This window comes from Eptesicus fuscus, chromosome 1 (genome assembly GCF_027574615.1).
Source record: "Eptesicus fuscus isolate TK198812 chromosome 1, DD_ASM_mEF_20220401, whole genome shotgun sequence".
NCBI classification, from domain to species: domain Eukaryota; kingdom Metazoa; phylum Chordata; class Mammalia; order Chiroptera; family Vespertilionidae; genus Eptesicus; species Eptesicus fuscus.
The window spans coordinates 134,333,902-134,358,984 of record NC_072473.1 but is presented as its reverse complement, the minus strand read 5'-3'; the positions used below and the strand labels follow the sequence as shown (position 1 = coordinate 134,358,984).

The window sequence follows — 25,083 nt, the reverse complement described above, 5'->3', positions numbered from 1 at the left end:
TAAAACATTTAAAAAATAGAATTATTTTTCATTCAGTAATTCCACTTCTGGGTATTTATATCTGAAAAAAAAAAGAAAACACTACCTCGAAAAGTTATATGCACCCCCATGTTCATTGCAGCACTATTTACAATAGCCAAGATATGGAAGCAACCCAGGTGTCCACTGGTGAATAAGTGAATAAAGAAGTTGTGATATTATACACACACACACACACACACGCACTGGAATATTACTCTGCCATAAAAATAATGAAATTTTACCATTTTCACAACAAAATGGATGGACCTAGAGGGTAGTGCGCTAAGTGAAATAAGTCAGACACAGAAAGGCAAATACCATATGATCTCACTTATATGTGGAATCTCCAAAAAAAGGGAGGGAAAGAAATGCACAAAATCCCCCATCAGACCAAGTTCATAGATATACAGAAAAGATTGGTCGTTGCCAGAGGCAGGGGTGGGGCGTGAGAGAAATGGGTGAAGGGTGTCAGAAGGTACAAACTTTCAGCTATAAAATAAGTAAATCTGCCTAACCAGCATGGCTCAGTGGCTGAGCATCGACCTATGAACCATGAGGTCACAGTTCAATTCTTGGTCAGGGCACATGCCCGGGTTGCAGGCTCCATCCCCAGTAGGGGGTGTGCAGGAGGCAGCTGATCCATGATTCTCTCTCATCACTGATGTTTCTATCTCTCTCTCTCTCCCTCTCTCTTCCTCTCTGAAATCAATAAAAACATATTTTTAAAAAAGGAAAAAAATAAAATAGTAAATCCTTCTTTTTTAATTTTTTAAAATGAAGAATTTTATTTTATTATTTTTTAAAATAAATCTTTATTGTTCAGATTATTACAGGTATTCCTCTTTTTCCCCCCCATAGCTCCCCTACACCTGATTTCCCCCTCCGCACCCCATGCCCTTACCCCCCGCCACTGTCTTCATCCATAGGTGTAAGATTTTTGTCCAATCTCTTCCCGGACCCTCACACCCCCTTCCCCCGGAGAATTGTCAGTCCACTCCCTTTCTATGTCCCTGATTCTATTATATTCATCAGTCCATTCTGTTCATCAGATTTTTTATTCACTTGATTTGTAGATTCACTTGTTGGTAGGTATGTATTTGTTGTCATTTTGTTGTTCATAATTTTTATCTTTACCTTTTTCTTCTTCTTTCTCTTCTTAAAGAATACCCTTCAGCATTTCATATAATCCTGGTTTGGCGGTGATGAACTCCTTTAGCTTTTTCTTGTCTGTGAAGCTCTTTATCTGACCTTCAATTCTGAATGATAGCTTTGCTGGGTAGAGTAATCTTGGTTGTAGGTTCTTGCTGTTCATCACTTTGAATATTTCTTGCCACTCCCATATGGCCTGCATAGTTTCTGTTGAGAAATCAGCTGACAGTCGTATGGGTACTCCCTTGTAGGTAACAAACTGTTTTTCTCTTGCTGCTTTCAAGATTCTCAGTCTTTTGCCCTTGGCATTTTAATTATGATGTGTCTTGGTGTGGTCCTGTTTGGAGTCCTTTTGTTTGGGGTTCTCTGCACTTCCTGGACTTGTAAGTCTATTTCTTTCACCAGGTGGGGGAAGTTTTCAGTCATTATTTCTTCTAATAGGTTTTTCAATATTTTGCTCTCTCTCTTCTTCTGGCACCCCAATAATTCGGATGTTGGTACGCTTAAAATTGTCCCAGAGGCTCCTTATACTATCTTCATATTTTTGGATTATTTTTTCTTGTTTTTCTGGTTGGGTGTTTTTTGTTTCTTCATATTTCAGATCTTTGGTTTGATTCTTGGGGTCCTTTGATCTAGAGTTGAATTTCTGTATATTCTTTATTTCAGACAGTGTATGCTTAATTTCTTCTTCTTCTTTTTTTTTTTAGTGTATGCTTAATTTCTGAATGGTCCTTTTCCATTTTTTTGGCATTCTCATTAAGGTCCTTGAAGGTCTCACTAAGCTCCTTGGAGGTCTCACTAAGTTTCTTGGTGGTTTTTAGAAGATTCTTGAGTAACCTTATAAATGTGATTTTGAACTCTATGTCCAGTAGTTTGCTGTCCTCCATTTCTTTCATTCGTGACATGTTTCTTTGTCTCCGCATTTTGGCTGCTTCGCTGTGTTGATGGAGTGGCTTTGTGTGGTAGGTGACCTATAGGGGCCAGTGTATCAGCCTCCCCAGTTACCTGAGGTGGATACTCTTAGTGTACCCCTTTGTGGGCTGAGTGCAAAGTCTTGGTGTAGTTAAGCCTTGATTGCTGTTGGTACACTGGAAGGAATTGACCTCCAGGCCAATTGGCTGTGAGGACCCCCTGTGTCTATAATGGAAGAACTGCTGCGCTGGAGACATGCTTATGGGGCAGGACTTGCTTCAGTGGGGCTTTGGTGCTCACTGAATCTGCCTCTTGAATGTATCACTTATGGATGTGAGAAGTTGAAATCTGGTGTTGTCTCACACTGACCACTAGGTACACTGGCTTCCGGATCTCCAATGGGGTACAGGTCAGCTACTGTCTGAGGCCACCCAGCAGGAGCTACAGCGAGAACTATAGTTTTCTCCTCTTTGCTTGGGGTTTGGAGGTTTTGGAGCTGTCTGACCAGAGCTGCAGTTTGTTAGGTTAAGCTGCAAATAGGGGAGGCCATTCATATACAAAAACCGCTGTGTGGAGCTTGGGTGGGTTTGTAGATTATGTGGGGGAGGTCTCAGGGAGTCACTAGGCTAGGGTGTGGCAAACAGCAATGGCTGCCAGTCAGCCGTCTCTGCGTCTCCGAGTTTCTGCATCTCCACATCTCACACCCCAGAGCTCTAAACACTGATTCCTGCATGCAGCTCTACAAGAAAGTCAGCCTCACTTTCCAACTCAATGGCAGACAGTCCAGCTTCTCCCCATAGGAGTTTGGGTCCCCCGTGTCTCCCCAGAAACTGAATTTCAGAGTAATCGGGAGCTTATCTCCTTTCGGGTTGAAAAAAGCAAGCCCGCCACCAGCCTGGTTCGCGCGACTCCGTACCTCAGTTTTTCAGCGCTTGTGCACGTCTCAATGCTCTTTTCTCTTTCCTTCTAGTTGTAGAACTTCCATTCAGCCAGCTTTCCTGTGGTTCTGGGTGATAGACGTTTTGTCTTTTAGCTGTAGTTTTGGAATTGTTGTGCGAGGCAGCAGTTTAGGTGTTTACCTATGCCGCCATCTTGGTTTCTCCAGTAAATCCTTGTATGTAATGTACAGCATGGTAACTATCCTATCTAATAAAGAGGGAATATGCTAATTGACCCTCATGCCATCGCAAAGATGGCAGCACCCACAGCCAATAAGGAGGGAATATGCTAATTGATTGCTACACCCTCAAAGATGGCAGTGCCCACAGTCACAAGATGATGGCGCCCAGTCCCCTTAGCCCTGCCGAGGCAGCAGGAATGCTGCAAGGCCTTGCTGCGCCCCTGCCTCCGACGTCCCCCAGTCCCCTCTGCCCCCCAGCTGCCTAGAGCTGGCCTGAGGCACAGGCAAGCCTTGGATGGTGGCTGCCTAACCATCCAGGGCTGCCTGAGGCTCAGGTAACCAGGGCTGGCTGAGGCTTGCGCTGCCAGCAGTGGCAGCAGCAGAGGTATGATGGGGTGTCACCTTCCCCTGATTGCCAGGTTGCCTCCCGCCCCTGAGGGCTCCCAGACTGTGAGAGGGGGCAGGCTGGGCTGAGGGACCCCCCCTCTAGTAGTTAATAATGCTATATCATATATATTTGAAAGTTGCTAAGAAAGTAGCTCTTAAAAGTTCTTATCAGGAGAAAAAAATTGTAACTATGTATGGTTATCGATGTACCTACACTTCTGGTGGTGATCATTTCACAATATCTACAAATATTGAATCATTGTGTTGTATACCCGAAGCTAATATAATGTCACTAGAGGCCCAGTGCACAGTTTCATGAACCTGTGGGGTCCCTTGCACGAGTGTCACATCAAGGCTGGGGAGGGACTGCGGGAGGGCTCCAGGGTGTGTCCAGCCCTTCTCACCCAGTCCTGATTGGTGGGACTCCAGCAGCAAGCTAACCTACCAGTTGGAGTATCTGTCCCCTGGTGGTCAGTGTGCGTCATAGCGACTGGTCAAACGGTCGAACGAACGGTCGAATGCTTAGCATATTAGACGTTTATTATATAGGATATGCCAATTATACTTCAATAATAATAACTATTGATCTTGGGGCATTCTATCACGGTAGTTCTGTGATGGAGACACAATACCTTTCCCATCAGCATTGTGGCCTTTGGGTAGATCTAACCTACAGGAAGTGAAAACCCAGCATTTACCCTTCTGCTCCCCAAGGATTGTGGGCAGAAACATGGAGGCAGGGCCAGAAGAGGCATGGCAATGGGTCCCAAGGTTACTTTTCTGGGCTCATGGCCAGAGAAAGGGTGGAGAGTGGGAAAAGGTGAAAGGGAAGCTACAAGCAGGAGGCCTTTGGTTACAGTCACGTCGTTTGGGACTCTGAGAGAAGTGCGCCCCAGACTTCCCCCTCCTCCCACACCCTTAGGGCCACATGGGAATGTCTTGGGGGTACAGCACGCTGAGATAGAGGGCGCAGGAGCATAGCTGGCCACGAATGCCTGCCACGGATGCATGGCCCGGACGGAAAGTTCTCTTTGGGCTGGATTTAGGCCAAGAAGAGTGAGTCAGGCTACAGGGAGAAATGTAAGAGGAAACATCTACTGAGCGCCTAGAAAGTTCTTCCCTGGGAAATATGTTGAGAGTGGCACAAAAGTGAACTACGGTGTGAGGTCTCAGAAAATGATCCTTGAGCCCTGGCTGGTGTTTCTCAGTGGTTAGAGACCAGCCTGCGCACCCAAGGGACGTGGACTCAATTCCCAGGCAAGGGCACTTACATGGGTTGCCGGTTTGCTCCACACCCCCTGGTCGGGGCAGGTGTGGGAGGCAACCAGTCCATGTGTGTCTCTCATGTCGATGTTTGATTCTCTCTCTCCTCTCCTCTCCTCTCCTCTCCCCTCCCGCCCCCTCCCCCCTTTCTCCCTCCCACCTTTCCACTCTCTCTGAAAAGCAGTGGAAAAATTATCCTATGGTGAGGATTAACAACAACAACAAAGATCCTTTAAGCCAAGCTTGTTGTGTTCACGGATGAGTAGGGTGTGGGGACCCATCAATTAGGGAGGACAGGGCAGAAGCCTGGGCGCACCGGGGCCAAGGGGAGGAGGTAGGACGAGTCACAGAAGCGATGGGGAGTGTGGCAGGAAAGCTGGAAAACTGCTATGTCAGAGCAGCCGGGCAAGGCCTGAACCTCAACGAGGAGGTTCGGTTCACAGATGCCTGCGTGCTGGGTGCGCGCCCACTGCTCTGGGGGCCCTGCGGCTGGTCCCCTTAATAATGTCTTGCTTTTGCAAGTAGCTTTCTATTTTCATTCATTCATTCATTCATTCATTCATTCTAGTCCTCACCTGAGGATGTTTTCCCATTGATTTTTAGGGAGAGTGGAAGGGAGGGGGTGAGACAGAGAGAAACATTGATGTGAGAGAGACACATCAATGGCTGCCTCCTGCATGCACCTCGACCAGGGCCTGGGCCAGGGAGGAGTCTGCAACCGAGGTACGTGCCCTTGACCGGAATTGAACCTGGGATCCTAGGCTTTGCAGGCCGATGCTCTATCCACTGAGCCACACCAGCCAGGGCTTGAATGTGCTCTTTTCTGATGGACCTGGAGGATTTCTGTTGGGTCCCAGGCTGACAGGAAAGCAGGTCCCAGTGCTGGAGGCCACCCCGGCCCTTACTGGTGGAGTCCCTGCTGTGGCCACGTGTGTGGTGGGTGGGGCCGGTGAGTCAGGGCCTGCGAGAGCCCAGGGCAGCGCCAGGGGCCTGGGAGCAGCCGACTCCCCTCCGCTTCCCTGGCAACCGGGGCAGGTGGCCCAGTCCAGGTGCCACCGTGGCAGAGGCCGTGGGAGTGCCCGGGGCGGGCAGGCCACCTGCAGGGCCAGGCCTGCCTGGTCCAGGTCCCCGAACTGGGCCAGGAGGGCGTGCCAGCCAACGCGCTGGGGACGTGGGAGGCAGTGCCTGCCGCTTCTTGTTCTTCCTGTCCAGGGGATTTTAGGGTTTGCTTGGCTCTGACTGTCAGTAACACTTGGACTGAAAAAGGACACGAAACAGAAACAACCCCTCAGTTTGGACTCAGGAGGACTTTGGGGTGGATTCTTTTTTTTTTTAAAATTACTTTATTGATTAAGGTATCACATATTTGTCATCAACCCCCCCCCATTCCCATCCCAAACCCCCCCACACGCATGCCCCCACCCCCTTGTTGTCCGTGATCACTGGTTAGGCTCATATGCTTGCACACAAGTCCTTTGGTTGATCTCTCCCCTTTACTCCCACCCTCCCCTACCCTCCCTCTGAGGCCCGACAGTCTGATCCATGCCTCCTTGTTTCTGGGTCTGTTCTTGTTCTTCAGTCTATGTTGTTCATCTTTTCCCCTAGGTGAGTGAGCTCATGTGATACTAGGAATACACTTATAAGAACCGAAAATGAGACAAGCAATAATGGTTATGCTGAGAGGCAAATGAATCAGTCTGCAGTGAGTTTCTTTCTGGGCCAAAAGTTCTTTTGAGTCCCGATTTCTATGTCCAACAGTTGTTTATGTGTACATAACAGCAATGATATTTCAGTTCTGGATGGTGGACAAATGGTGGTAATGCAGGTCCGACCCTCTCTGGTTTGGTCCTGGGCAACCTGCAGTGACACATATCTGCTGACTGCTAGTATGGGAAGGCCACATCAGCGTCTTCCATCTCCGGACTGTTTCTCTTCTGACTTCATGGCTGGAGTAGTCCTGTCAATTCCTCTCTGTTGCAGGAGTCCACATGGTCTCGGAGTTGTTTTCTGAAAATATACAAACATATTCTCGACCAAAAGTTAATAAAGGAATATTTTCTATAAATTTGACTTGCGATCCTTTTTCATTTTTTTGCCCAAATGATTTTCCTTTGGCTTGTTTTGACACCTTGTGTGTTTTACCTGGGTGTCTTATGGGGGTGGATTCTTAAGCCCCTGGTTGGGAAGGGAATAGCGGGGACCTCATTCTTGAGGTTCTTGGATGCAATGAGAATCATAGAAGTGACAGAAATGGTTGTCATGTGATACATTTTTAGTTTTTTTATGATTTGAAATTCTTGTGTTCCATGCTAATTCTTTTTAAAATATTTTTTTATTGATTTGAGAGAGAGAGAGAGAGAGAGAGAGAGAGAGAGAGAGAGAGAAACATCAATGATGAGACAGAATCATGGATCGGCTGCCTCCTGTATGCCCCACACTGGGGATGGAGCCCGCAACCCAGGCATGTGCCTTGACCGGGAATCAACCATGACCTCCTGGTTCATGGGTTGATGCTCAACCACTGAGCCACACTGGCCAGGTTCCTCCCTTCCTTTAAAGAACTGTAGTTTTAGTCTCAAGTACCCACAAGGGCAGAGCTAATCTTGCTGTTTTGTTTGATTCATTTTTCTGAACAATACATACACCTTCTTTGTTCTCAAAAGGCATAGTCTTCTGTCTCCCTCTGTGCTCTAGCTAGTGGCCCCTCCCTAAAGGTCAGCTTTGGGACCTTGTGTATCTTCCAGAAATTCTGTGAGTTTACTAACATGTCTGATTATATATATTTGTTGGCCCCACATAAATAGTAGAATTCTACACACAACCTAAACCTTCCTTCTATATAATAAAAGCCCAGTGGTCGTAACACCATAACGACCATAGACTGGTCACCAGGAGGTGCATTGATGGGTCCATGGCACTGACGGGACTTGATGCTGGGTCCCGTGGCTGGCCAGGTCTGGGTCTTGCGTGACTTCACGTGCTGGGCCTCTAGTTTTTATATAAAATTAAAAAAAAATCTTGGAGCTCTTTCTATCAGTGTATCTGGAGTGGCCTCATTCTGGGGGCCACACCTTCACGTATTTCGCTAGCCTACTATCTTTTTAAATTGATTTCAGAGAGGAAGGGAGAGGGAGAGAGATAGAAACATCAATGATGAGAGAGAATCATGGATCGGCTGCCTCCTGCATGGCCCACACTGGGGATCAAGGCCACAACCTGGGCATGTGCCCTGACCGGGAATGGAACCATGACCTCCTGGTTCCTAGGTTGATGCTCAACCACTGAGCTACGCTGGCAGGCTTGCTAGCCTATTATTGATAGACATTTAGGTTGCACACCATCCTTTGCTGTTACAAACAATGCTGCAATGTATATCGCTCAGAGATCGTCTTACATACGAGTGAGTATATGTGTAGGATGAATCCCTAAAGGCGGAGTTGCTAGGTCAAACGGATGAGCAACTTTAATTTCCATAGATATTGCCAACTTGCGCTCAATAGAGGTTATGTCTATTTACACACTGACTAGCAATGAATGAATGCAGCAGTTCCTCCACACCCTTTTAAGCACAGCATATTAGCTTTCTATGGCTGCGTAACATTACCACGAACTCAGTGGCTTCAAACAATACCCCTTTATTAGCTCGCAGTTCTGGAGGTCAAGGCTGGCATGGTGTGGCTGAAGTCTCTGTTCAGGGTGTCTCAAGGTTAAAAGCAAGGTGTTGTTTGGAGGCTCTGGTGAAATACCTGCTTTCCAGCTCTTTATGCTGTTGGTAGAATTCAGCTCCTTGTGACTGTAGGCCACTCTGAACGCATGCGATCTCTGAATGCATAATAATCTGGCCACTCAGTGTATATTCTATATACACTGAGTGGCCAGATTAAAGGCTAATATGCAAATTGTCCCCTCGACCAGGAGTTCAACCAGCAGGCAGGCTGGCCAACTGCCCATGTCCCCTCCCCCTGGCCAGGCTGGCCAGATCCCACCCATGCACCAATTCATGCACCGGGCTATATATATATATATATATATATATATATATATATATATATATATTGAGTGCATTCAGAGATCATAATAATCTGGCCACTCAGTGTATATATATTAAAAAAAATTTTTTAAAATTGATTTCAGAGAGGAAGGGAGAGGGAGAGAAAAACATCAAAGATGAGAATCACTGATCGCCTGCCTCCTGCACACCCACCACTGGGGATGGAGCCTGCAACCCAGGCATGCACCCTGACCGGAATGGAACCGTGACCTCCTGGTTCATAGGTTGATGCTCAACCACTGGGCCATGCCGGCCGGGCTCTAGACTTCTATTTAAAGGGCTTGTTAGATTACGTCAGGCCCATCCGGACCATCCTAATCTGACCTGATTTGGGAACTTAATCACATCTACAAAACCCCTTCACAGCAACACCTAGATGAGTTTATGAGAGAATAACTGTGAGAAGGTTACTGCCCACCATGGGGTAAGAATTTAGGGCACCATCTTAGAATTCTGCCCACCACACACTGAGTTATCAAGCTTTTGGATCTTTGTTAATTCAGGAAGCGAAAATGGAATTTATTGGCTATTTCTCTTAGTTTGCAGCAAATCCTTTCATGTATTTAAAATCTCTCTGCATTTTGGGGTGTGTGTGTGTGAATGATACTTTCTTATATCCTTTGTCCTTTTTCCTACTGGGTTCTTTTTCTCTTTTTCTTCTTTTTCTTCCTTTCTTTCTTTCTTTCTTTCTTTCTTTCTTTCTTTCTTTCTTTCTTTCTTTCCTTTCTTTCTTTTTCTTCCTTCCTTCCTTCCTTCCTTCCTTCCTTCCTTCCTTTCTTTCTTTCTTTCTTTCTTTCTTTCTTTCTTTCTTTCTTTCTTCCTTTCTTTCTTCCTTTCTTCCTTTCTTCCTTTCTTTCTTTCTTTCTTTCTTTCTTTCTTTCTTTCTTTCTTTCTTTCTTTCTTTCTTTCTTTCTTTCTTTCTTCCTTTCTTTCTTCCTTTCTTTCTTTCTTTCTTTCTTTCTTTCTTTCTTTCTTTCTTCTTTCTTTTCTTTCTTTTTCTTTTTTTTAAATGTATCCCCATTTCAAAACATATTTTTTGTTGATTTCAGAGAGGAAGAGGGAGAGAGAGAGAGAAACATTGAGAGAGAACCACTGATCAACTGCCTCTTGCATGCCCCACACTGGGGATGGAGCCCACAGCCTGGGCATGTGCCTTGACTGGGAATTGAACCATGACCTCCTGGTTCATAGGTCGATGCTCAACCACTGAGCCATACGGGCCGGGCTCTTTCTGTATTTTTTTTAAATGCAAAAGGATGATGGTAAGCTATAAGCAGCTTGACACTATTTCTTTAGCAGACAAAGGAACAGAGCTTAGACTGTGCAAGCTAAGCATTTACCCACTCCACCATCTTGACCCGGTCTTTCCTCCTTAATGACTTTGTTTGTCTTATTTTACCTGGAACCCCGCCCTCCTTCTTGCTGCCTCCTGAAACACCATTCATTCTTTACAGCCCAGGGCAAACCCAGAGGGCCGTGCCCGACCATACCAACGCGCACTCAACTCCTCTTGATTTTTTTCTTGTGCCATCTTACGTTTTGCGATTGTTGGTTACTCTTGGCCTCCCAGCTGGGATGTTGAGCTTTTCTATGGCAGACAGCTAAAGAAAGATTCAGGTGTAAGACCGAGCGTGTGGCATGCATAGAACTAGTAACAGCAAACGAATAGACTGAAGCCTTGAACTTTTTCTCCCTGTTCATTACAAATACATGTCACCATCTACCTCAAATAGCCTTGCCTTGGTAACTTCCACCTACTTTTAGAATTATTAAATGACTAGAAGCCCAGTGTACAAATTTGTGCATGGGTAGGGTCCCTAGGCCTGGCCAGTGATCAGGGCTGATCAGGGCCTTCCAGCTGCTGGCCAGCCAGGGTCTTCCTTCTGGCGGCTGGCTAGGGCCTCCCTTCATTTCACTCTGCCCCTTGGTGGTCAGTGCACATCATAGTGAGCAAAAGAACTCCCGGTCTCCCGGTAGAACTCCTGAGGGGACACTTTGCATGTTAGCCTTTTATATATATAGACTAGAGACCCTGTACATGAAGATTCATGCAAGAATGAGACTTCCTTCCCCTGGCTCCTGGCACCGCCTTCGCTCTGGCCTGAGCTGCCTTTTCGCTCTGGCCCCAGAGCTGCCTTTGCACCTTCCCACGCTGCCCAGAGGCCCACAGTGGCTGGGATGGTGCGGAATGCCCACGGCCGCTTGGCACTTGTGTATGCAAATTAACCTGCCATCTTTGTTGGGTTAATTTGCATACTCACTCCTGATTGGCTGGTGGGTGTCTCAAAGGTACTGTCGATTAGCATGTTACTCTTTTATTAGTGTAGATATTAGAGCATGTTAATGAGTAATCTCTCATATAACCACTAATTTGTTTTGATTTGTTTCTGTTTAGCATGGTTTAATTAGTGAGATTTGTCTCCAAATCTGTAACGTTTTAACGTTTTTGTTGGTTTGAATTAATTTAAGATTTTTATCAGAGAATATGTGTGGGTTTTTTTTTTTTTTTAATATATTTTATTGATTTTTTTACAGAGAGGAAGAGAGAGGGATAGAGAGTTAGAAACATCGATGAGAGAGAAACACCGATCAGTTGCCTCTTGCACACTCCCTACTGGGGATGTGCCCGCAACCAAGGTACATGCCCTTGACTGGAATCGAACCTGGGACCCTTGAGTCCGCAGGCCGATGCTCTATCCACTGAGCCAAACCGGTTTCGGCATGTGTGGGTTTTTTAAAAAAGAGTCAAGTCGGCCCTGGCCAAAAGGCTGCCTGTTCGATTCCCAGTCAGGACACAGTTTCAGGCTCAATTCCCAGTAGGGGGTGGTGGTGCATGAGGCAGCTGATCGATGTTTTGCTCTCACATAGATGTTTCTCTCCTTCTCCCCCTCTCTCTCCCTCTCTTTCTAAAAATCCATAAGCATATAAATAAATAAGTCAGGTGGAGCTGAAAGGCTCATAATGCATCCGGGCAGTTGTACTGCCCCCACCTGCCCTGCCGCCTTCACTTCTCTGCCAACACAGACACTTGCAGGCTATTTCTCTTTCTCCTGATATCTATCTCCCTATTTACTCTTTCTTTCTTTTTTAAAAAAGAAAATAGATGAGCCCTGGCTGGTTTGGTTCAATGGATAGAGCGTCAGCCTGCGGACTGAAAGGTCCCATGTTCGATTCCGGCCAAGGGCACACGCCTGGGTTACAGGCGCGATCCCCAGTAGGGGGCGTGCAAGAGGCAGCCAATCCATGATTCTCTCTCATCATTGATGTTTCTCTCTCTCTCTCTCTCCCTTCCTCTCTGAAATCAATAAAATATATTTTTTAAAAAATAAAAAAATAAAAGAAAATAGATGATATTTCAATTTAGTGATCAAATTCAAGGCTAATTCCTGAAAATTCTGGAAAGTTGACTTTAGCTAAGGTCATACAAATCTATGAAATACATGAACCAGGAGCCCATCTCCCTATTTCTAATGAACACACTTAAGCCGCTACGTTTTCTTTCCTAAGTTTAAACATTATTTGTGACTTCCTGTCATGCTGATGTAGACTGATCCCATTTTCCCTCCCTCCACTCTCCTGACAGGGCTATTTCTAAATTTTTGCTTAAAACAAGTCCCGGTGTTCTTATGACTACGCGCATGCTCACGGCTGAGCGGGCTCACGCTCCAAGCCCCCCTGCCTGGCTCTGTCCCTGCGGAGACGTCAGTAAGGATGCTCAAGGCTGCAGAACAGCCTGGTAACAAAACACCCCTCTCGCCAACCGGGGCTTACCCCAGAAAGCTCTTCCTTTTTTCTTTTTTTTAAATCCTCACCCGAGGATATTTTCCCATTGATTTTTAGAGAGAGTGGAAGGGAGAGGGAGAGACAGAGAAACATTGATGTGAGAGAGACACATCGATTGGCTGCCTCCCGCATTCCCTGACCAAGGGCGGGAGCCTGCAACTGAGGTACGTGCCCTTGACCAGAATCAAACCCACGACCCTTCAGTCTTCAGGTCAATGCTCTACCCACTGAGCCACACCGGATAGAGCCCTAAAGCCCTTTTTTTTCTTCTAAAGCTCTTTCTTTCTTTTTTTTTAAATATTTTATTGATTTCTTACAGAGAGGAAGGGAGAGGGATAGAGAGTCAGAAACATCGATGAGAGAGAAACATCGATCAGCTGCCTCCTGCACACTCCCTACTGGGGATGTGCCCGCAACCAAGGTACATGCCTTTGACCAGAATCAAACCCAGGACCCTTTAGACCACAGGCCGATGCTCTATCCACTGAGCCACACCGGTCAGGGGGTGATCTCTCATTTTAACAGAATAATGTCAGATTTGCTTCCCAGACACAACAGAAGCGCAGGACCGGCAGGAACGGGCGGTTGTCTGGGCGTGTTCGTGAAGTCAGCCTTCCCACTGCAAAGGCATTTCTGCCCCTTTTCCACGAGTCCCAGGGGTGCAAGGTCAACTTGCAGGGTCACCTCCATCAAGCGACATGCTCTTCTCATGCCTTTTGTACTCATCTTGACACTTAAAGTGAAAGTGGTGTTTAAATGATTCCTCAAACTCTTCGGACAGCCTGGAACTGTTGACACAGTGAGCCCAACTGATTCATGCACACTCTCCCATGGACGCCATGGAATGTTCCATGGGCGCCCAGGCCTTCAGCTGGTGAGGAGTTGCCCAATGCTTCCCAGCCTCCCACTGGACTTCGCCCCTCTGCACTCCAGCTCTTTTTTAAAAATACACACTGAGTGGCCAGGTGATGGTGATCTCTGAACGCATAATAATCTGGCCACTCTGTGTATATCCTGTATAATAAAAGGCTAACATGAAAATTGTTCCCTTGACCAGGAGTTCAACCAGCAGGCAGACCGGCCAACTGCCCATGTCCCCTCCCCCTGGCCAGGCTGGCCGGACCCCACCAATGCACGAATTCATGCACCGGGCCTCTGATATATATATATATATATACACACACACACTGAGTGGGCAGATTATTATGAGTTCAGAGATCATCATAATCTGGCCACTCAGTGTATATTTTTATTAATTTCAGACAGAGGAGAGAGAGAGAGAGAAACATCCATGATGAGAGAGAATCATGGATTGGCTGCCTCCTGCACGCCCCCCACTGGGGATCGAGCCCACAACCTGGACATGTGCCCTGACTGGGAATTGAACCATGACCTCCTGGTTCATAGGTCGATGCTCAACCACTGAGCCACGCCGCCGGGCTGCACTCTAGCTCTTCACGCTGAGTCTTCTCTCTCAGGTCCAGTCCTGCTCTTACCCTTTGGGGTCTCCCAATGATCTCAGCTACCTTGGGCCTGGCACTCACCGTGCTTGGCCTTGACCGCAGCTCTCTCTGCTCCACTTGTGTCCTGTCCTGGCCTGGCCCGGGATGGGGCCCCGGCACTGCACTGCCTGGTACTTTTCTCCAGAAACAGGCATGAGTGGCTGTCGGGCCTCTGGGTCTGCCCTTGGGGGTGTGCAAGTGCCCTTGACAAGGGCAGGCCTGGACAGCTACTCCTGACCCCTGACCCCACACGGAGCCATCTGCTGGGCTTCCCGATGGACCCGCGATCCTGTGTCAGTATGGCCACACACACCTCCCTCCGTGCCCCTGACAGACTTTGCCTGCCCTGTTTCTCAAAGAGCCTTCCCATCCCCCCACCCCCGCCCCCTGGCTGCCCCCTCGTTTTACACAATGACAGCCTTCCCCGAGTGCCCCTGTGTGCCAGGCCTGAGTGTGTGCCGTGGATTCTCTCCTCAAGTCTAGTTACAAGTCCGGGAGACAGGTACTGTGTTCAACCCACTTCACAGATGAGGCAACCGAAGCTTCCAGAGTTTCTGCCACCGGGCAGAAGTCCCCAGAGCTTTCCAATCCATGCCCCACAGCCAGACCCATGACCTGGGTCCCACCCTGACTCTGCATCCGGGTCACAGGTAGCCTGTAATTCGCCTTCCCCTTGCGAGAACACAGTGTTCCTTGATCACTAGAGATTTCATCCTGCTGCCACTGGGCCCATCAGAACGTCCATGGCCTGTTAACATCTAGCAAGATTCCTTCTGGTCCCAGAGCAGTCAGCCCTTGTCACATTTAGGGGTGCCAATGGGGTACCCTCCAATGTGGGGGAAGAGGGCTAGAAGGCACGGGCCCACAGACATTGGGCTCCAGGGGAGAAAATCACAGAAAACAGCCCGAGACTCCCTCCCCCGCACCCCCCTGCGTCAGCTCTTCCTGTTGACAAGGTCAAGTCCACTTTCTGGGCCCATGCAAGCTCACAGGCTTCCTGAGCCCCACGGAACCCCCGGGTAGCGAGCCCCGTCCAGAGGCCCAGCAGCGCCTTCTACCACTCCCCGCCTCGCCCCATTCCTACCAGTCTGCATTAGCTCCCTCTCGCTGCTGTAACAAGTCACCACACACTCAGTGACTTCGAACAACAGGCTGAACCCCCTCAGGAAGCTCTAGGCCCTAGAGTCTAGGGTAGAATGCTTCTCTTTGCCCTTCCCAGCCACAGGCTGCCTGCACTCTCTGGCTCATGGTCCCTCCCTCCATCTCCAAAGCTACAATGTAGCACCCTCCAATCTCTCTCTCCTCTCTCTCTCTCTTTCTCTCTCTCTCTCTCCCGCCCTCTCTGACCTCCTCTGCTTCCATCACATCACCTTAGCTGGCTCTCACCCTCCTGGCTTCCTCTTAGAAAGACTCTTGGGCCCTAACCGGTGTGGCTCAGTGGATAGAGCGTTGGCCTGCGGACTGAAGGGTCCCAGGTTCGATTCCGGTCAAGGGCATGCACCTTAGTTGTGGACATATCCCCAGTGGGGGTGTGCAGGAGGCAGCTGATCGATGTTTCTAACTCTCTTTCCCTCTCTGTAAAATATCAATAAAATATATTTAAAAAAAAAAGAAAGACTCTTAGGAACACATGGGGCCCAGATGGATGACCCAGGCTGGTCTCCCCACAGTGAGACCCTTGACCTCATCGCATCTGCAGAGTCTCTTCTGCCACATAAGGTGACACATGCACAGGCTCGGGGATAGCCATCCCTCCGACCACAGAGGCCCTGAAACTGGAGATGGGGGGCGGGGGGAGCAGGGGGTGTGGGGAGGGGGTGCCGGGCTGCGGCCGTGACCTGGCCAGCTCTGGTTAACATGCACTGTGGGGAGGGACTGGACCAGAGCTAACCTGCCTTCCTTCTCAGGAAGAGGAAACCGTCTCCCCTCCCTGAGCTGCCCAGGTGAGAGAGGACAAAGGGACGTGGGCTGCCCTTTAACGAGGTCCTCTTACCGCCCACCCCCGCCCCCCAAGAGTGGCTGGCCAGCAAGGAAAGCACCCCTTCCACGCATGCCCATTCCTGTCCTCTTCATCTTCTGGCCCTGGTGTTGCCCCTGTTTCTTTTTTAAAAATAAATATATATATATATATTTTTTTTTAAAATATATTTTATTGATTTTTTACAGAGAGGAAGAGAGAGGGACAGAGAGTTAGAAACATCGATGAGAGAGAAACATCGACCAGCTGCCTCCTGCACACCCCCCACCGGGGATGTGCCCGCAACCAATGCACATGCCCTTGACCGGAATCGAACCCGGGACCCTTCAGTCCGCAGGCCGACGCTCTATCCACTGAGCCAAACCGGTTTCGGCTAAAAAAAATATATTTTTATTGATGTCGGAGAGGAAGAGAGAGGGAGAAAGAGAGAGAAACATCCATGATGAGAGAGAATCATGGATTGGCTGCCTCCTGCACACTCCCCACTGGGGATCGAGCCTGTAACCTGGGCCTGTGCCCCTGACCGGAATCGAACCTGGGACCCTTGAATCCGCAGGTCGATGCTCCATCCACTGAGCCACACCGGCCAGGGCTGTTGCCGTGTTTCTATCTCTGCTGCTGCCCTGAGCACTTGCCCGCTGATTATACTTCCCACCCTTGGCCCCAGGCCCGCCCTCCTGCTCTCCCTCCCTCAGGAGGAATCTGTGCACCATCTCTGGCTCCTGGATGCCCGCCACTGCACCCCAAAGAGGCGGCCATTGCTGGGAAAAAGGGTCTAGGAATACTCGCCTCTCTTCTCTTCCTCTCCCTGCCTCGCGCCCCAGGCCTCCTGACCGGGACATGCTGCACCCACACTTTCCCTCAGCAGAATGTGGGTCACCGTGACCTCACTAAGAGGGAGTGTTTCTTTCTTTTTTTTTTCAGTCCTAAAGTCTCAGAGATGCTTAACGTTTTAGTTCATTTAGTTGTTATTCGTCAAGACCCTGGAGTTTAAGGGAAAATGATGATTTGTCATGACAAGCAAATAGACTCTGTGAAATCACAGCTGCCCCAGAAGAGCCAGAACATGTGACCAACATCTGGAAAACATCTGCGTGACTGGGGTGGCCACAACAGATCCCAGAGAATTGAGGGTTTCTGGGTCCAAAGGACAGCAAAACAAAGTCCTTGTAATTAGGCAGCAAGTAGATGTGCCAGGGGATATTTTTAAAAGACCCTTTTGACTGTAAAATAAAACACAGACGCAGCGAAACCGATGCATGACTTAATGAAACAATCTGAGCGGAACATCCTGGGAACCACCGCCCTGGTCAGGGCACAGAGCTTTGCCAGGCACCCTGGCCACCCGGCCTGTTTCCCACCAAATCACAGCTCCCCCTCCCCCAGAGGAACCCTGATCCCCACTTTTATGCTAATCACAACCAAGAGAGCTGACATCCAATTGGCATCCCTTCCCACTAGAGTTTAGTTTGCTCCTTAAATGTCTTCTCAATCACTTTTAACTCGTTTCCTCCTTCCCTCCCTTTCTTTTTCTTCCAGTTTATCTGGTGAAGAGCCGGAGCCATGTTGTCCTGCGAGTGTCCCACCACGACCTGCGTGGTTCAGGGTTCAGGTTCAGGGTTCGGGCTCTGGAGGAGGTCGCACACAAATGAAAGAGACTAGAAAATATTAATTTGGAAATAGTGGGGGCCAGGCGGGAGCCCAACTCAAGGGGAAGGACTCTACCCTGCTCTGGCCTAGGGATCCCTTTTATTAAGACTTTGGGCCAAAACCGGTTTGGCTCAGTGGATAGAGCATCGGTCTGCGGACTGAAAGGTCCCAGGTTCTATTACAATCAAGGGCATGTACCTCGGTTGCGGGCACATCCCCGGTGGGGAGTGTGCAGGAGGCAGCTGATCGATGATTCTCTCTCATCGATGTTTCTAGCTCTCTATCCCTCTCCTTTCCTCTCTGTAAAAAATCAATAAAATATATTTTAAAAAAAAGACTTTGGGCCAAAACCGGTGTGGCTTAGTGGATAGAGCGTCGGTCTGCGGACTGAAGGGTCCCGGGTTCGATTCCGGTCAAGGGCATGTACCTTGGTTGCGGGCACATCCCCCGTGGGGGGTGTGCAGGAGGCAGCTGGTCGATGTTTCTCTCTCATCGATGTTTCTGACTCTCTATCCCTCTTCCTTCCTCTCTGTGAAAAATCAATAAAATATATTAAAAAAGAAGATGGAGGTTGCTTCAGCTCCCATTGTCTCCATCAGTCAGTGGGTGGTTGGCTCTGACCTTTCAGAGCCTCAAGGTTGACCAGCCTTCCGGGTTCCTTGTCCATACTGTCCTGTAGGGCTTCCGGAGTCTGGATGTTGCCCCTTCACAGGCATGTGCTGTAAGCCATGTTCCTCTGGCCTCCATCAGAGGAGGTGCGCGCTACGAAAGGAGGGATGGAGAATGTGACCACCTGGCCAGCTCATCCATGGTCTTTCCCCAGGAATCCTGGGAATGGGGCTGGTGCAGGTGGAGCTCTCCATGTCCATCCCGTGTCCCCCACTGCGTCCCAGGGCCAGGGGACCTCGCACACAGCCACTGTCTCCTGGCTTCCTTCCCAGCCCTGGCTGCCGTCAGGGAGGTGGTTGGACAGCACTGCAGAGGCCGGGCCATCTGCCCACTGGCAGCGCCCCTGGCAGGTGGCTTCCAAAGCGAGTCTGTGGCCCGGGAAGAAAGGTGACTGCCTGAGCTCCTTCTTTGTAGGAGCTTCTTGTTGGCCTGTCCTGGGTGGGCCGACAAGATGCGCTGGGCTGCCCCGCAGAGGAAGCTGCTCATCCTCGTGCCACATACCGCGAGAGCATGCAGCATCCGCGTGGTGGATACTGCACAGGCACCTCTGTCCGGACACCCAGTGGTCAGGACCCCACAGCCCTGAGCCTTGAGCCAGGCCCTTGTAGGGACAGCCATTGCATGCCTCACACCGCTCAGGCCCCAGGAAATGACTGCTGTCCATCTCACCCCTTGTTCTGGAAGCCAAAGGCAGCCATTGACGGATTCCAGGGAGCCTGTGGCTGTGCCTCCTCGACCTCGGAGGTGGCCACTGCTAGGGGGGCCGGCAGGAGCTGAGCAGCAGAGGCTTTAGGTGGAAGAAGAGACGAATGGACTCGCCAAACCCTTCCTTCCAGACAGCATGACTGTGAGAGATTTCCACGGACCGAGTGTCATGTCCCACTGATGGTGGCTGTCCTTGTTGCTGCTTCTCTGTGTGCCAAACTGTGGTTCCAGAGGCACCACACGAGGGCTAGGGAACACTATGAGACAGCAAACAATTCACATTACTCCTGAATCTACATGTATGTGTGATATCTATACACACACCTGCACATGCGTGCGCACACACACACACACACACTTATAATATACAGGAAACAGGATATTGATTCTCTACAATGGAACCCAGATGGACATTTACCACAAAGAATGCAAACAGTTATGTATATATCCTATCTAATAAAAGAGTAATATGCAAATTAACCATCACTTCACAATAAAGATGGCGGCACACACAGCCAATAAGGAGGGAATATGAGAATTGACATGACAAAGATGGCGGTGATGGCCGAATCCACGGAGCCAGCCAAGCTGGCTGGAGAGCGGGCAGGAGGTGATGGCTTGGCTTTTTTGGTCACACCCTGTGGGATCGGGCCTGAACCGGCAGTCGGACATCCCCCGAGGGGTCCCAGATTGAAGAGGGTGCAGGCCAGGCTGAGGGACACCACCCCCCCATGCACGAATTTCATGCACCGGGCTACTAGTATATATATAAAAGCCTAAGTGACCCTTACAGTGGAACAACCAGAACAACTAGTTGCTATGATACGCACTGACCACCAAGGGACAGAAGCTCAATGCAGGAGCTTCCCCATGGTGGTCAGTGTGCTCCCACAGGGGGAGTACTGCTCAGCCAGAAGCTGGTCTCACGGCTGGCGAGCACAGCTGCCACGGCGGAGCCTCTCTTGACTCTGTGGCAGCACTACCAAGTGGCAGCAGCAGGCACAGTGGGCTGGGATGAGCGTAAGTGGCATGGCAGCTGGCCCCAATTTGGGCTCCTCCCTGGCCACCTTCCACCTGTCACACTGCTAAATCCCCCGAGGGGTCCCAGACTGCAAGAGGGATGCCCGACTGCTGGCTTAGGCCCGATCCCAGTGCCGTTCTGTGTAGAAGACGGTCAGTCTGAACAACTCACTGACTCAGGGAACTCAGGGTGAGCCTGCCTCCATGCTTGACTCACCCACTTGATGGTGTTCACAGGACAGACGGTGGTGGCCCAGACTGTGCATGTGCAGCAGCTGCTAAAGTTCAAGCAGCAGACTGTGCAGCAGCAGAAGGCCATCCAGCCACAAGCCAGCAGTCAGACATCCCCCGAGGGTCCTGGACTGCGAGAGGGCACAGGCTGGGCTGAGGGCCCCCCATCCAGTGCACAAATTTTGTGCACCAGGCCTCTAGTATATTTATAAAAACATTTCTCAAGATTTAATTAACATTTCAGATTAATAAAATCCCAGCATGATTTAAATCACATACACTTTTAATTTTAAAGTATATATTTTCTCAGATTTTAAAAAATTTGCCTTTACTATTGAGGGTATTACAGATGTCGCCCTTTTTGCCTATTGACTCATTTTAAACAGACATGCTGGGGGCTGAGCCAGATCTTATCTTTGGGCTCTGAGCTGTAAGACAGTCAGAGCAGCATCCCAGCAAGCCCTGCTAATTGCAAACTGCTTTCTCTAAACTCAGAGCCTAAGCCACTCTCCTTTGAGAAGGCCATTGCTTCCTCCTTTTTTTTTTTTTTTTTTGCCTCTTTTTGGATTTCAGTGATGAAAGCAGATTACTTATTAATTGCAATCCTTAAAACCTTCAACTGTTTGTGGTAGCCCAGGGTAGTAAGACATGAGGATTCCTTCTCTTTGTACTTTTCAGTTGCTTCCAAATTCTCTACTTTTCTAAATTTCCAAGTTTTCCAAATTACTCTTGTAATATAAAGAAAAAACCAACAGCCTGGCTAATGTGGCTCAGTGGTTGAGCATTGACCTATGAACCAGGAGGTCATGTTTCAATTCCTGGTCAGGGCACATGCCCGGATTGTAGGCTTGGTCCCCAGTAGGGGGCATGCAGGAGGCAGCTGATCCATGATTCTCTGTCATCATTGATGTTTCTGTCTCTCTCTCCCTCTCCGTTCCTCTCTGAAATCAACAAAAATGTATTTTTAAAAACCCCAACAAACTTCTGTTGCTGAGCAGGCTATAACGCTTCTGGATCAGGAATCTGGTTCATGTAAACCCCAATAAATGTTAAGAGAATCGCTTCAGCCATTCAGTGACTATTGACTGAGCATCTACTACATTCCAGGCACCATTCTGAGAGCTGGGGACACAGCAGCAAAGCTTTCATTTTCTGAAACAAAACATTAAATTTCTCTCCTAAAAACTTGCAGAGAACTGAGGATGAAGCCACGTGGAGATGGCTGGGGATGGGGAGATGTAGACACAGGAGGCAGCCTGAACTCTGCATTGGCTTGGGATTCATTCATCTTGTCTACACCTAAGTCTTGCTATGTATGAAATGATTTCAATATTCTTGTACACAAGTTTATGCAACAAACCCTATTTTAAATGTATAATCAGTAATTATTACAATAAAATGGAGTCTTTTAAAAATATATATATATTGATCTCAGAGAGGAAGGGAGAGGGAGTGAGAGAGAAACATCAATGATGAGAGAGAATCATGGATTGGCTGCCTCCTGCACACCTCCCACTGGGGATGGAGCCCAAAACCCAGGCATGTGCCCTGACCGGGAATCAAACTGAGACCTCCTGGTTCACAGGTCGATGCTTAGCCATGGAGCCATACTGCCGGGCAGGAGTCATTTTTGAGATGGGCTTTTGTGACATACAGATACTTATGTTTAAACTAGAGGCCCGGTGCATGAAAATTCATGCACTGGAGGGGAGTCCCTCACCCGGCCTGCCCCCTCTCACAGTCCGGGAGCCCTCAGGGGTGGGAGGCAACCTAGCAATGAGGGAAAGGCAACGCCCCATCACACCTCTGCTGCTGCCACTGCCAGTAGCGCAAGCCTTGGCCGGCCCTGGTTACCTGAGCCTCGGGCGGCCCTGGGTGGCTGGGCAGCCACCATCCAAGGCTTGCCTGCACCTTGGGCCGGCCCTGAGCTGCTGGGGGGCTGAGGCAACTGGGGGACTCCAGAGACAGGCGTGCAGAGCAGCCAGGCCTGCCTGGGGGTGGGCCTGGCCTTGCTGCACATCTGCCACCCCAGCGGGGCTGAGGGGACTGGGCGCTGCCATCTTGTGGCTGTGGGTGCTGCCATCTTTGAAGGTGGGACAGTCAATTAGCATATTCCCTCCTTATTGGCTGTGGGTGCTGCCATCTTTGCATCGATGTGAGGGTCAAGTAGCATAGTCGCTCTTTATTAGGTAAGGCGTGGTTGGCAAACCGCAGCTCTCGAGCCACAGGCGGCTCTTTGGCCCCTTGAGTGTGGCTCTTCCACAAAATACCATGGCCTGGGCGAGTCTGTGTTGAAGAAGTGGCGTTAGAAGAAGTTTGAGTTTAAAAAATGTGGCTCTCCAAAGAAATTTCAATCGTTGTACTGTTGATATTTGGCTCTGTGGACTAATGAGTTTGCCGACCACCAAGATAGGATATACACTTGGAAAAGCCTTGGTGAGAATGATGAGCAATTGCCACAGGCCCCATTCATGGAGCCCCGGGGTGGAAGACCTGCCGATGGGGCTTTCAGCTCAGGGCTCCAAGGAACAGCACAGAAGGTTCCTTAATCCCGTCGGCGGGGACAGGCGAGGTGCTGGGGGCACACCCTGATGAAGCCGGATCTTGGCAGCTGCTGAAGGGCAGGCAGGGCGGAGACACAGCCAGAACAAAGCTCAGGCCAGGCCTGGTGCCCCTTCCTGGTCGGCTGCCAAGCCCCTGGCCTGGGGGTGGGAAACTTCAATATTTTGTAAATTAGCCCCACATTGAAGGGAGAAGGTCACTTCCGTTGGAGGGTGGGAAGTGGTGTTCCCCAATCAAGGGGGGGGGTTAGGAACTGTAGAAGGAGCAACCCCCTTTTCTCCTTACCTGGTGGTGGGAAGGAGCGAGGGGAGGCCTCAGTGAGGGGCTCCGTGGGGTGGGGTGTGGCCAAGCCAGCATGACTCTTTTCCTGGTTATTATTATTATTATTTTTTTTTGTTAATCCTCCTCTGAGGATATTTTCCCATTGATTTTAGGGAGAATGGAAGAGAGAGGGAGAGACAGAGAGAAACATCCATGTGAGAGAAACACATGGATGGCTGCCTCCTGCATGAGCCCCAACCAGCACCTGGGCCTGGGAGGAGCCTGTAACCGAGGTACGTGCCCTTGACCTGAATCAAACCCGGGACCATTTGGTCCGCCAGCGATGCTCTATCCACTGAGCCACACTGACTAGGGCCCTGGTTGACATTGACCTTTAGCTCTGATGGCAATGCCTGCAAAAGCACTGTTGCTGCCTCCTGTTTGTAGAACTGGCGGAAAGCTTGTCAAACCTACCCTTGCCAAAGTCCTGGCTGAGGACCTGCTTCTTGAATTGGCTTTGATCTGCTCAGGTTCTCACAGCGAGTCCCATCCTTAGATCTGGGCGAGAGGGGCCCCTGCCCTGCGCCCCACACTTCAGAGAGCCCGCAGGCTACAAAACACATCTCTGAACACAAGGGCACCGCTTGGCTGAGGCTCAGCTCGTCAGCATTGGCACAGCCTGGCCGTGACCTTGAACATCCCCTCCCATTACTGACAGGATGTTTAGACATCCTGTGTCCATCAGACAGAAGGTAACCATGGCCACATGCTGTGGAGACTTGTGGGTTGTGGCCTAAGGCGTCAGAGGTGAAGAGCATTTCAGAGTGTGAGGAGGAGGGACTGCAGTGCGCGGGGAGAGAAAAAGCATCATCATCGAACTCTCCAGAGCTCAGAACACAGGAGTATGAGCAGTCCCCTCCTCACCCCGGTGCTGAGTGTCTTCTGCTTAGAACCCCAATTCATGGATCTGAAAGGACTCATGCATTAAAGGGATCTTTCACAACATGGCAGGCGAGGGACATCAGTGAAATATTGAACAATATTTGAAAACCTAAATAATACAGACAATATTTTACAACATGTAACAATATTAAAAACAATTTCTGTTCCTCTTAATTTGGTAGATATGTAGCTCTCGACCAAATGTGTGCAATGTGACGCCAGTTTTTAAAAATATGTATTTTTAGTGATTTCAGAGAGGAAGGGAGAGGGAGAGAGAGAGAAGCATCACTGATGAGAGATAACCATTGACTGTCTGCCTCCTGCACGCCCCCCACTGGGGATCGAGCCTGCAACCCGGGCCTGTCTCCTGACCAGGCATCAATGCATGACCTCCTGGTTCATAGATTGACGCCCAACCACTGAGCCACACCAGCCGGGCCCATTACTTCAATTTAGAAATTTGATGTAAATATATTTAAAACGTGTACAATTTTAACGCAAGTACATCTTGTGAGATAACAGGAAATAGATATATTGGTCTCTGTCCCCAGTTCCTGGCGCAGAGTTCCGGAAACTCTTGTAATTTCCTACGTGATGAGCGTACTAGGAGCGTCTTTTGTTCTGATATTGGACTCCCAGACAGTTCAGGTGGCCAGATTTAGCAAATAAAAATACAAAAGCCAAGTTAAATTTGAATTTCAAATAAACGATGAATAATTTTTTGAGGATGAGCATGTTCCGTGAAAACATGGAGTAGACTGACAACGCTATGCGGTGTTTGTCGGCAATGTAAGTTTCCCGGGCAGCTGCCCTCTACTTCATCTGGCAGCCCGACTTGAGTTCCCCCACGTGAGGAGGGGACCCCCAACTACTGTAA

The 25,083-nt window shown here is 49.2% G+C and overlaps 1 protein-coding gene across 1 annotated transcript in view; it reads left to right on the top strand.

The window, feature by feature from the left end:
• Window positions 1–5,207: 5,207 nt before the first annotated feature.
• NYX (nyctalopin) overlaps window positions 5,208–25,083 on the top strand; it is a 59,242-nt gene continuing 39,366 nt past the window's right edge. Inside the window, exon 1 of the mRNA XM_028127651.2 lies at window positions 5,208–5,310. Coding sequence (XP_027983452.2) covers window positions 5,208–5,310 — 103 coding nt within the window. The remainder of the gene's footprint in view (window positions 5,311–25,083) is intronic.